At 40.6% G+C, this 13,490-nt stretch overlaps 1 protein-coding gene across 2 annotated transcripts in view; it reads left to right on the top strand.

Moving 5' to 3' along the window:
* The window catches only part of ap2b1 (adaptor related protein complex 2 subunit beta 1), a 265,422-nt gene that overhangs the window by 19,784 nt on the left and 232,148 nt on the right, over window positions 1-13,490 (top strand). For both annotated transcript variants that reach the window (XM_072243607.1, XM_072243606.1), the window contains exons 4-5: window positions 552-687; window positions 7,934-8,179. In XM_072243607.1, coding sequence (XP_072099708.1) covers window positions 552-687; window positions 7,934-8,179 — 382 coding nt within the window. The remainder of the gene's footprint in view (window positions 1-551; window positions 688-7,933; window positions 8,180-13,490) is intronic.

The raw sequence follows: 13,490 nt of genomic DNA, 5'->3' as shown, positions 1-13,490 counted from the left end.
AGTGCTATGGAAAGACTTTTAATGTATTAATGTTCAAATGTGAAAATGGGTCTAGTCAGGTAAATATTGTATAACCGAAGGAATCTTCAGTTATATTCCATGTGTACGACAATATACTGAAAGGAAACTGATTTGAAATCAAACCAAACATTTTAATGGGTCTAAGGCTGTTTACCCTTGTTGAAGTATAAGGATATTTCTTAAGCTTATATTATCTAGCAAATTTGGTATATAGTCATTAAAGCACAGTACTTGGTGATTCTAAGCCATGATTTAAAGTGCAGACTCACAAATGGTACTAGAGCATATCCAATAACAAAATATCATCAAAAATCAACTTGATTTAAAAAATTCACAACAGAGATTGCAGGTTAGTATTTAATCAGTTGAACAGGTCTTGCATTACCGGATAGTTTAGCCTGTCGCAGATCCACATAGGAGTTTCATAAAGCCATTCTAGACAGACAAAATTTCAGGCTCTTTTCTATTTTAAGCAAGTTGAAGCTATTTGTCTTGTTTCAGTAACTCATCTTCTGTTGTGTTTTGTCTAGCTCACTGTTCCCAGATGTGGTGAATTGTATGCAGACGGACAACCTAGAGCTGAAGAAACTTGTTTATCTCTATCTCATGAACTATGCAAAGAATCAGCCTGACATGGCCATCATGGCTGTGAATAGCTTTGTCAAGGTATATCTTCAAAGATGTTGTGAATATAATTATTTGTTCGGGTTGCATAGAATGAGATTAATCAGAATGTCCTGTGCATTTTAGGACCAATTTAAAGAGTCATTATGGATGATTTTAGCATCCCTGATTTAAGGACAAGAATCGGCATTCAAAGGTTTCAAAGGTGCAATTTATTGTCAGAGAAATGTATACAATATACATTTTGAAATGCTCTTTCTTCGCAACCATCTACGAAAACAGAGAAGTGCCCCAAAAAGTGAACGACAGTTAGAACCCCAAAGTCCCCCTCCAGCTCTCCTCTCCTGCGCGTAAGTAGCAGCAAGCAACAACATCCACCGTGCCCCCCCTCAACCGGCAAAAAAAAGCATCAGCACCTGCCACCAAGCGCTCAAGCATGAGCAAAGCAACAGCAAAGACACAGACTTGCATTTACCCCAAAGACCTGTGTTTCACCCGGTATTTGACATACCACAGGTACTCTCTCTCCCTAATAAGGGACAAAGGGATGTCTCTGTTTTCTAGCACTAAATTGCTATACGTTGACGTAAATTGCGTTATTGGGGTATTTGTTGAAATCTTGATTGACCTTTATTGCCATTCATGACTTGAAGTTTCCAATGATTTCAACCTATTGTGATGGTGTAGTAATATGTTTTATAGGCCCAAGATTTCTTCTGTTTGCTAAGTCGAGCACCAAAAGAACATATTAGTGCATTTGTTGTTGTTTGCTGAACGTGTTTCATGTCGTTCGCCTCTCTAGTAAAAAATACTGTATTCCTTAGTAATTAATTTATTACTTAATGGTAGTTAAAGACCATGGAGAGACTTCATATTGAAGTATGTTCATGGAAACAAAATACAACATGAAGCTTTAACATACATCAGTGTAGGTGCAATTACTAGGTCAATTTTTGAGAACCATCAAAATGCTTCATAAATTTGAGGAAAATATTAAAAGCAGAACAATGTATGAGTCTAAATGATGTATGCAAGAGTAAAAATGCCATCCCCTGGGTTATAGCTAAAATTCTACACTAACTCCACTTTCCTGCACTTTCCCTATGTTTGCATTCCCTTGGTGCCCAGAAATCTGTCACACTCAGCATTTGGATGTACTCAACAACTGTGTGTCTACAGCTTGTGTGGAGAATTCCAAAGATTTACATCCTCTGTGCAAAAACTAAAACTCTTTTCTTATCCTACTTCAAACTATATAAGCCTTCTGAGACCATGAGTTTTATATCCCTACTATGCTGTCACATTATCCTGAATCTCTCTCCATTAATTCTTTTGTCCTCGACTTCTAATTTCTCTGATAAGGCTCCTCATTTCTACCCTTCAATTAAACTATCCCTCAGCTGCCTCTTTTCCAAAGAAATCAATGCAGCCTATCCAGTTTTATCTCAAAGTAAGTATTTTCAATAGGTATATTTAATCAGAGAAATGTTTCCAAAATACATCCTGAAATTCTTATTCTTTTCCTGACAACACTGTTGTAAATCTCTGCACTTTTTTTCTATGAAGTTATCATTTTCTTGACCAGTTCCTTGGGATTAAGGATCATTTACTGCTTGGTTTTGCGAGTTTTGAAGTGGCTGATGGGGCCAGTGTGGAATTGCAAACGTTTCTTCCCCTGGAGCTGGTGACGTCTGTTTGGGTGGGTAGTCTGAGAGGTCCGATACCATTTACTCAAGACTTCCATATTCAGCTGATACCATCTGAAGCCATCTTTAATGCGCCCTCTCTTGTTAATTGTTTGTGGTCCAGAGGTTCTCAGAGGTCAATTGGAATATGGCATTCCTTCTAGAAAGCCTTGGGCAAATCCTTGATTCTTTTCCTCTGTCTGCCTGAGCTGTCACTCCCATTACAGACTTTGAATAGTGCCTGCTTTGGGAGTCCAGTGTCAAGTGTGCAAACATTATGGCCTATCAAATGTAAATGATCGAGTAGAACTTGAGCCTCAGTGCTGGTGATATTGGCCTGCAAGATTTGCTGTCCTTCCATTAGATTTGGAGGAATTTGTGGAAATAGCATTGATGATATTTTTTTTTGAGCTGTTGTTGTTTTCTAGGATAGCTCAGGAGGTCAGGAATTAGTGTCATATAGTGAACCGGTTATTTTTGGCTGCCCTTATCATTTTTGCCAGTTTTCAGGCCAACTGACAAGACCATTTCTGTTTTCCTGTAAGCTAAAACTTTAATTTTCAATGTCAACCACATGGCTAATTTTTATATTATTGGCGAACATTTTTATAACTCATTAACACATTTAACAAAAAACAAAGAACCAAGTACAGAGCCTTGTGGAACCACTTTGGACACGGTCTTTCAATCAGACAAATTCTCATCTATCATAATGCTCTACTTCCTGCCATTGAGGCTGTTTAGCTTCCAATTTGCATCTTGGCTCTGGGCATTTAGATTTTTGACCAGCTCATCATGTGGGACCTTTCTTGTCAAAGGCCTTGTTGAAATTTTTATTGATATTGCCCTCAGCAACCCTCCTTATAAACTTGTGAGCAATCAAGTTCATCAGACTTGACTTTAACAAGTCTAAACAGAATGCCTTCATGTCTTTCTAATTGAAGGTTGATACTGTTTCTCAGATTTAATTCCAGTAGCTTTTCCACCACTGAAGTTAAGCTAACCTACTTTAAATTACTTGGTTTGTCTGTCGGTTGTTTTTAAACAACAGTACAACGTCGACAGTTGTGCATATTTCTGACACCACTCTTACAGCCAGGGAGAATTGAAAATTGTAGATGGATCCTCTGCAGTTTTCTCACTTGTTGCTTTTTGCTTCATGGGGTACATTCCATTTGAGTTATGTGGTTTATCCACTTGCAAATGTGACCAACCTCTTAAAGCTGTGCTCATTTCATTCAATATTTCACATTTGCCTTAACTATGGGAATGCCTGGTAATTCCACCCTGTTTAATGTTTTTGACAAATTAATATTAGAGATGATTATCTTCCTCTAAATTAACAAGTCTCCTATTTAAGACATTAGTTGGTAGGTTTAAGAATTATGAATGACGCAAAATTAAAAATACTTTTAAAAAGCAGAAACATAGAAATCTACAGCATATTACAGACCCTTCGGCCCACAATGTTGTGCCAACCATGTAACCTACTCTAGAAACAGCCTAGAATTTCTCTATCGCATAGCCCTCTATTTTTCTAAGCTCCGTGTACCTATCTAAGAGTTTCTTAAAAGACCCTATTATATCTTCCTCCACCACCTTCGCTGGCAGTGCATTCCACACACCCACCACTCTGTGTGAAAAATGTACCACTGACATCCCCTTTGCCCCTACTTCCAAGCACCTTAAAACTATGCCCTCTTGTGGTAGTCATTTTAGCCCTGGTAAAAATCAGAATCAGGTTTATTATCACCGACTTTGCTTAGCAGCAGCAGTTCAATACAATACATAATATAGGAGGAGGAAAAAATATAGTAAAATAATAAATAAATTATATATTGAACTGATTTAAAAATCATGCAAAAGCAGAAATAATATATATTTAAAAAGTGAGGTAGTGTTTACGAGTTCAAAGACCATTTAGGAATTGGATGGCAGATGGGAAGAAGCTGTTCCTGAATCACTGAGTGTGGGCCTTCAGGCTTCTGTATCTCCTACCTGATAGTAACATTGAGAAAAGGGCATGCCCTGGGTGCTGGAGGTCCTTAATAATGGACGCTGCCTTTTTGAGTCACTACTCCTTGAAGATGTCCTGGGTACTTTGTAGGCTAGTACCCAAGATGAAGCTGGCTAAATTTACAACCCTCCGTAGCTTCTGTTGATCCTGTGCAGTAGCCCCTCCATACCAGACAGTGATGCAGCCTGTCAGAATGCTCTCTACAGTGCATCTATAGAAGTCTTTGAGTGTGTTGTTGACATACCAAATCTCTTCAAATTCCTAATGAAGTATAGTCGCTGTCTTGCCTTCTTTATAACTGCATCGATATGTTGGGACCAGGTTAGGTCCTCGGAGATCTTGACACTCGGGAACTCGAAGCTGCTCACTCTCTCCACTTCTGATCCCTCTATGAGGATTGGTACGTGTTCCTTCATCTTACCTTTCCTGAAGTCCACAATCAATTCTTTCATCTCAATGATGTTGAGTGTAAGGTTGTTGCTGTGACACCGCTCCACTAGTTGGCGTATCTCACTACTGTACGCCCTCTCGTTTCCATCTGAGATTCCACCAACAATCGTTGTATCATCAGCAAATTTATCGATGGTAATTGAGCTACGCCTAGCCACACAGTCACAAGTATTAGAGAGAGTAGAGCAGTGGGCTAAGCATACACCCCTGAGGTGCACCAATGTTGATCGTCAGTGAGGAGATGTTATCACCGATCTGCACAGGTTTTGCAGAGAGAAGTACAGAGGCCCAGGTTCTGTAGCTTTTCAATCAGGATTGTGGGAATAATGGTATTAAAATCTAAGCTATAGTTGATGAACAGCATCGTGATGTAAAGGGTTTGCGCTGTCCAGGTAGTCTAAGGCCACATGAAGAGCCATTGAGATTGCATCTTCCATTGATTTTTTATGACGATGGGCAAATTGCAATGGGTCCAGGGCCTTGCTGAGGCAGGAGTTCAGTCTAATCATGACCAACCTCTCAAAGCATTTCATCACTGTAGATGTGAGTGCTACCGGGTGATGGTCATGACAGCAGCTCACGTTATTCTTCTTAGACACTGGTATAATTGTTACTTTTTGAAGCTAGTGAGAACTCTCACCCGACCAGTGAAAGGTTGAAAATATCCTTGAATAGTCCCGTCAGTTGATTGGCACAGGTTTTCAGAACCTTACCAGGTACTCCATCGGGACCTTCTGTTTTGCGAGGGTTCACCTTCTTTAAAGGCAGCCTAACATTAGCCTCTGAGACAGAGATCACAGGTTCATCAGGTGCAGGAGGGATCTTCACAGCTGTAGTTATATTCCCTCTTTCAAAGTCGGCATAGAAGGCATTAAGTTCATCTGGTAGTGAAGCATTGCTACCATTCATGCTATTGGGTCTTACTTTGTAGGAAGTAATGTCTTGCAAACCCTGCCAGAGTTGTCATACAACCGTTGTCGCCTCCAACCTCATTTGAAATTGTCTCTTTGCCCTTGAAATAGTCATCTGCAAATCATACCTGGTTTTCTGGTACAGATCTGGGTCACCAGACTTGAATCCACAGACCTAGCAGGTGACGTACCTCCTGGTTCATCCATGGCTTTTGGTTTAAGAATGTACACCAAGTCCTTGTAGGCACATACTCATCCATCCAGGTTTTAATGAAGTTGGTAACGACTGCAGCATACTCATCCAGATTCAAAGATGAATCCCTGAATACAGTCCATTCCATTGATTCAAAACAGTCCTGTAAGTGCTCCTGTGCTCTCCTTGTCCATACCTTCTTGGTCCTCACTACTGTTGCTGCAGTCTTCAGTCTCTGCCTATACTCAGGGAGTAGAAGTACAGGCAGGTGATCAGATTTCCTGAAGTGAGGACGTGGAATAGCATGGTAGGCATTCTTGATGGCGGTATAACAGTGGTCCAGTGTGTTGTTTCCTCTGGAGTTGCAAGTGATCTGTTGATGGTTATTGCTTGGTGAGTTTTTTCACACTGGCTTGGTTAAAATCCCCCAAAATGATGTTGAAAGTGTTAGGGTGCGCTGTTTCATGCATGTTGATCCCATTGCTCAGATCATCTAAAGCCTGACTGATATTCGCCTGAGGTGGAATGTATACTGCTACCAAAATGATCGTGGAAATCTCCCGTGCTGGGTAAAGTGGACAGCTCTTAACTGCTAGATATTCCAGGTCTGGTGAGCAAAATTGGGATAGCACTGATATATTTGTGCACCAACAGGAGTTGATCATGAGGCATACTCCTCTACCTCTGCTATCCTGACGTCGTACAGTAAACCCGTCGATCTGAATCGCTGCATCCAGTACAGAAGGGTTTAACCAGGATTCCATGAAACAAAGGACACACGAGGTCCTAATGTTCCTCTGATTCAGCACCCTATCTCTGAGATCACCGATTTTATTCACCAGGGACTGCATGTTTTCCAGCAAGATAGTCTGTATTGGGAGTTTATAACCCTGTTTCCTTAAATGCACTTGTATCCCTGATAGCCTCTGGCTATCCACACGATCGATGCCTCTTATCATCTTATACACCTCTATCAGCTCCCCTCTCATCCTCCGTTGCTTGAAGGAGAAAAGGCCAAGTTCACTTAAGCTATTCTCGTATGGCATGCTCTCCAATCCAGGCAACATCCTTGTAAGTCTCCTCTGCACTCTCTGTATGGTACTTGCATCCTTCCTGTAATGAGGTGATTTATCATCAAAATATGTATACTACGTACAACCCTGAGATTCATCTCCTTACACGCAGCCACAAAACAAAGAAACGCTATATAGAACTCTATATATAACTGAAATCTTAAACTTGTTAGTGCATTACCAGCTATCTGCAGTATTTTTGGAAGTCGGGCTGATGTTCAGCAAAATTAAAAGCAGGAAGGTGTGGAACATCCAACAGGTCAGACAGCATCTATGTAAAGAGATACAGATACAGGGTACCAGAAACAGATACTTTTTATCAGAACTCTTGCTTCCACTGATGCTGCTTTTTTTCTTTTTATTTTAGCTTTTCAACACCTTCATTTTTAAAAATGTTCACATTCGGCTTTTGTTGTTTGAGCTAAAATCACCTCTCTATCTTGACTAAAGTTTATGTAAATATATAGTCCCTATGTAATCTTGATATTCAATTAATAATCAGTGAGTGATGGGAGGGTGGGAGAGTCTCATTGGCATGGTAGTTGTTGTTCTGAGATTGGTGCAGTCTCACAACTGCAGTACTCCTATCAGTTGTATAATTGAGCTGATGATGCTTGTTTTTGGTGATACTGAAATGAAGTAAACAGAATTATGGAAATAACCAGCAGAACGGACATCAGTGAGAGAAAAGGACAGAGTTTAAGATAAATGAATTTAATAAAAAGTGTGTTGTAACGAAAAGTCTCTGCCATGAAACATCTGCTCTTTTTGATGAAAATGTCCAACATTTCCTATTTAATTCAGATTTCCACCATCTCATTATTTACATGTTCTATTCCATACGTGCACATTACAAAAAATTATTTTATATTTATCATTCCTGAAGTTCTCAGGTTGGTACAGTGTATTAGGTTTGGTATTGATATTAACTGAAATTCTAAAATGCCCTCTCTTTGTAGGATTGTGAAGATCCAAATCCCTTGATCAGGGCTCTGGCCGTCCGAACGATGGGCTGTATCCGTGTGGACAAAATAACAGAGTACCTGTGTGAGCCTCTTCGTAAGTGTCTGAAGGACGAAGACCCATATGTTCGCAAAACAGCAGCTGTCTGTGTGGCTAAGCTGCATGACATCAATGCCCAAATGGTAGAGGATCAAGGTTTCCTGGATTCATTACGAGACCTGATTGCTGACTCAAACCCCATGGTATGAAACTTATTCCTAATGTTGGCAAATGATATTTGATTTATTACAATAGTGCTTCCTTTTACACTAAATGGCAAATTTTAACAATTTGCTTAGTTGTAATCCCAATCATTGTGTATCTTTTCCTAAAGGCAAAATCACATATTCTCCATCAACTGATGGATGTAGGATTCATTGTAATGGATTTGTTTGTTGAAGTCCAATGACTACAGATCCCTGGTTCAGATCAATAGATCTAGAATTCTGCAACAGAAAAAGAGCTATTACAGTTTGGTGCCTGATCAGATTACTGCCTGACACATCTCTCCTGATGGTAGGTTCATTAAATGAACAGAAAAGTACCCTACATAAGAGGGGTTTTCGACTTGTTGAGCCTTTAGCTGGTGCAGGTTCTGATTAGAAGTTGTCTGCAATTTCGTGTGTGTTTTTTTTTCAATGGTTAAATCATTCCGGTTTTAAGTTACTATGTTGTCTCTATTTGTGATAACATGTAGGACTCTAATATGACTTTTCAGCTTCAGCTTCATTCATAATTGTGTAAGACCTTGGAAAGTTATTGGTTGTGTCACGTGACCAGCAACAATGAATATATAATTGAGTCAGGTTTTAAGAAACAAACATAAACATTTATTAAACTCTGCTCAACAATAGCAAAAAGAAATCAAATGACTAACTTAACCAGAAGTTAACTGCTATACAGCAACTTTGGAACAATTCTTTAAGTGGTAAATTTGAAAGTCCAAGTGATTCACACAGTCAATAAGGAGAGACTTCCCTGGAAACGTATTTCTTCGAAGACGTGACATTACTGCTGATTCCGTCCAAAGGATTCACGACGAAGGAAATAAAACGGCTTAAACGAACTGACCTTTTCTAGGCAAATGAACACTGCAAGAACCTTCTTGATATTACAGGGGTTATCGCAGATGCAGGTCACTATTTCTGAATGAAGATTCACTAAGGTCGATCCTTTATGAAACCGCTGAACGACACCAACTTTACTTGATCCTTCAGGCTCCCGTACTTTAGTAAGATCTTCACTCTCCAGTACTAGACTTACAATAGAAAGTAAATCTCTACTTTAAAACTAAACTGCGTCGTAAGACGAATATGCAGCATAACGGAGTAACTGACGAATTAAACAATGAACTAAATTGCGTAGCAACAGGGGTTTCCAGTTATATACCTGTTGAGAACATGTCCTCATGTGACCTCACAGTGGAGGGAAAATTACATCACCCCACCATCACAAGACCATTACATCATGCTCACAAGATACTCAATTACATCATGGTCTTAAGACAGTCACAAGATACCCACAAGGTATGTAAGAGTTGCTAGTTTAATATTAGCCTTTTTTGATTTTTCAAATGCGTAACTTCTATTTTCTATACAGTCCCTCTGAATTTTTGATTACCTACAGTAGTGGCCAGATAGACATTGGGAATTTTATTCAATGCTCCATGGTTCAAGTACAGTTTTCTCCTCTGCACTCCATTGACTGCTATAGAATCATGGACTGTGGGAGGCTGTTTAGCTCAATATTGCTGTGCTAGATCTTTGAAATAAATATTCTTTTAGACCTGCTGTCCTTGTATGTTTCAACATCTTGCAAGTTGTTCTCTTTCACATCTAGAACACAAGAAAATAAGAACAAAGCTAGACCACGAAGTCCCTACAGCTTACCCTGCCGTTTAATGTGATAGTACCTGATTTATACTGGCCTCATCCCTTCGCTTGTCCCATTTCCCTGTAGCTTTTAAGTTCTTGATCTTCCAAATAGCTATCTATCTCTTTGAGAGGCAAAGAATACAAAAGTTTCACTACTTTCTGAAAGACGAAACTTCTATGCACCTCAGTTTTAAATATCAGTCCCTTGAAACTTTGTTTAAAAGACCAAGTACTCTGAACTGGCAACTGAAGCTGCCCAGAACGGCTGGAAGACCAAGATTTTCCCTGTAGAAGTGGGATGCAGAGGATTCATTGCTACATCTACGACCAGTCTATTGAAGAAGGTGGGGGTGAGGGGTCACTCCCTCCAACAAGCAATCAATTGCTTGTCAAATACAGCAGAAGAAAACAGCAATTGGATTTGGATTAAAAGGAAAGACAACAACTGGGCTGAAGACAGGAGGGTATGGAACTGAGGGGAGTGTATCTGGGACGCCAGGTAGCACCGTTGAGCCCTCTGGAGACATTGTGGGCTTATCAATGAAACGTCAAAGAAAGAGGGTGCCCACCTGATGACCCCAATGATGTACCTACCCTCCCTCCTTGTCACCACTCCAAACCCACTGCCAACATCGAGAGTGCCAACTTACCATAGGGATTGAAACGTCAAGTCCTAGTAGCTCTACCTTGTTTGAGATTCTCCTATTAATAAGAGATTCTCAACACCTACACCTGGTTGGTAAGGATCTTTGATGATGGATGTTGCTTTTCTACATCAATATTTCATGTAGATGTGCTCAGTGGTTGGGAGGGTTTTACCCATGATGTACTAGGCCAAATCCACTACTTTTTGTAGGATTTTCTGTTCAAAGCATTCGTGTTCTGCCATACTAGGCCGTGATGCAGTCAGTCAGCACAGTTTCCACTAAACATCTGTAGAAATTTGCCAAGGTTTTTGATTACATGCCAAATCTCTGCAGAGTCCTAAGGAAATAGAGGTGCTGTCATACTTCCTTTGTGGTTATATTTGTATGATGGTCCTGCCTTCACAGCTCATAGTGGCCACTTGAGGGTCAGTACTGGTGGGGTTTTAGGGAGTTGTTTTGAGCCTCTTGTGGGTGGTTTTCAACTAGTGTTTCAAATTAGGGAATCAACTGTTATTTTGGTGGCAGAGTCATCTATGGGCCACTATTAGAGAATATGTGGGTTTGGGAGATGTCAAAGCGCACCATAGATCATTCACATATCAGAGGAATTTCGGAATGAATGTTAATGTTCACTGTCCATCATTGATGCAAGGATGATATTTGAGTTTTTTGCATTTTTTTTTTGTTTTGTCTACTTACTGGTGCTGTGGGTGATATTTGAAGCTGACTTCACAAGGATGTTGATTTTAGGTCTAATATTGTGTGAGTTTTTAAAGAAAATCTTGAACTGGAGTAATTTGTATTGACTGGTGGGTAATTGTACAGGCAAACTTTTCTAGGTTACAAATGCCCAACTTCTGGTCACCTATGCATGTGAATAAGCTGACTTAAAAAATTTCCAGGTTTATGAAATATTTCTGATGTCTATTCAAACAAATTTAAGATTCTGTAACTTTATGCACAGCTTCACAGATAAGTTTGAGGCTTAATCAAGTAATTTAGAGCTGGGCAATGAATAGGGGTATGACCACACAGTTATATGCTGCCAGGGTGGCAGCCATATTTTTGGTGGGAAGTAATGGCTTGAGCTGATGTTTAGATGTGGGTCTGGTGATTGATCTGATGGCTGTTGGAGTTACAGTTACTTACAGTCCGTTACGCCTGCTGGCGTTTAGGGCAGCAATGAAGGTCCTTGATCTGTCTGTCCTTGGCCATACCATTGTACACAGATGTAGAAGGATCCTACATTGCTGTTTCCATAAGTTTTGTTTGACCAACCAGGGTTGTTAGCCCTGAACTGAACCCCTGAATAGGGAGGACCAGTGGACCACTCTTTGTCTGTTCTCTATCCTTTTATCTTGGCACGGGTGACCCTACCAAGAGTTAAAGCACAAGGCCCTGACTCCAGCCAACATAGCTCTCCAGGTCATTGGGTATGCAAGCCTCCAAACCATGACAAAGTTGTGGTGCTCTCAGGGGTTTGGAGTTACAAGCAGTTTTTTTTTTTGGCGCAAACACGAGGAATTCTGCAGATGCTGGAAATTCAAGCAACACACATCAAAGTTGCTGGTGAACGCAGCAGGCCAGGCAGCATCTCTAGGAAGAGGTACAGTCGACGTTTCAGGCCATGACCCTTCGTCAGGACTAACTGAAGGAAGAGCTAGTAAGAGATTTACCAAGAGCTGATTTACCCGGGGCACTGAGCATACTCATCACTCTGACTCAGTGCAGCTGGCTGGTGGCAGATCTTTCACTGATCCTCTCCCACAAGGGCTTTTATTCATTTGCTACCTGTTTATATGAGTTACAAACAGTTCTTGGTAACGTCGACTGTACCTCTTCCTACAGATGCTGCCTGGCCTTCTGCGTTCACCAGCAACTTTGACGTGTGTTGCTTTTTTTTTTTGGCGTTGAGCTGGGTATTTCCCTGTGCATTTGGGAGATCATTGAGATGGATGGGACTGCATTTGCCGGCTGCTGTGGAGCTGCAAGCATCTGCTGGGCTGAAGAAAGGTTTTCCCGTGCCTTCTCTCCTCAAGCCACAACAATCAGGTGCTGGGGGCACTGAGCATACTCATCATTCTGACTCAGTGCAGCTGGCTGGTGGCAGCTCTTTCACTGATCCTCTCCCACAAGGGCTTTTATTCATTTCCCACCTACTTATATGAGTTACAAACAGTTCTTGGTAACAAAACCTCTTTATAACACAAGGACTGGCTGTACTTGTCAATTGATTTCAGTACCTTTTGATTGGATAGTGAAAACAGGTTTGTTGGTTCATTTTGATGTCTCTCTCCAGCGGCTCATTCTCAGCTTTCCATTTCCTCCTTAACTCATCTAACCTTCTGTCTGCTCTAAGTGAAGAGGAGGACATGAGGAGGTTACAAAAGGATATGGATGGATTGAGTGAGAAAGCATCTGGTAAATGGAGTGTTGGATGGAAAACGTGGAATTATCTATTTTGCCATGAAAAATTTAAAAAAACATCACCTATGTCGTGAGTGGTTTCAGAGCTCTGAGAAACAGGGACCTAGGTGCATCACTGAAGGTTAGTGTGCAGGTACAGCAAGTAATAAGGAAAGCTGACAGAATATTATCAGGTTTTGCTGGGAAATTGAGTACAGATGTTATCCAGGGCATTGGCAAGACCACATCTGGAATGTTATGTGCTCCTTGTCGAAGGAAGTAAAGAATGGAAGCAACTCAATGTACAAACGTTTGTAGTAGATTGATGAAAATAACCAGTGAAGTATCTTTGACCAATAACTCAGTTTCCGTAGATGCCGCCTGACTTTTTCAGTTTTTGTTTTTTTAATTATGCCTGGAATGGACAGATGTCTGATGAAGCAGGGTTGGACAGGCTAGGTGTGTATCCAGTGGAGTTTAGAAAAGAGATAGGACACCTGGTTGAAACATAAGATCCTGTGAGGTTACAACAGAATGAATGGGAGAGGACCACCATCCTCCTCTGTCTAAAAGAACCAACCAATCCC

Source organism: Mobula birostris, chromosome 25 (assembly GCF_030028105.1).
Source record: "Mobula birostris isolate sMobBir1 chromosome 25, sMobBir1.hap1, whole genome shotgun sequence".
NCBI lineage: Eukaryota > Metazoa > Chordata > Chondrichthyes > Myliobatiformes > Myliobatidae > Mobula > Mobula birostris.
This window is presented reverse-complemented; position numbering and strand designations above follow the sequence as displayed.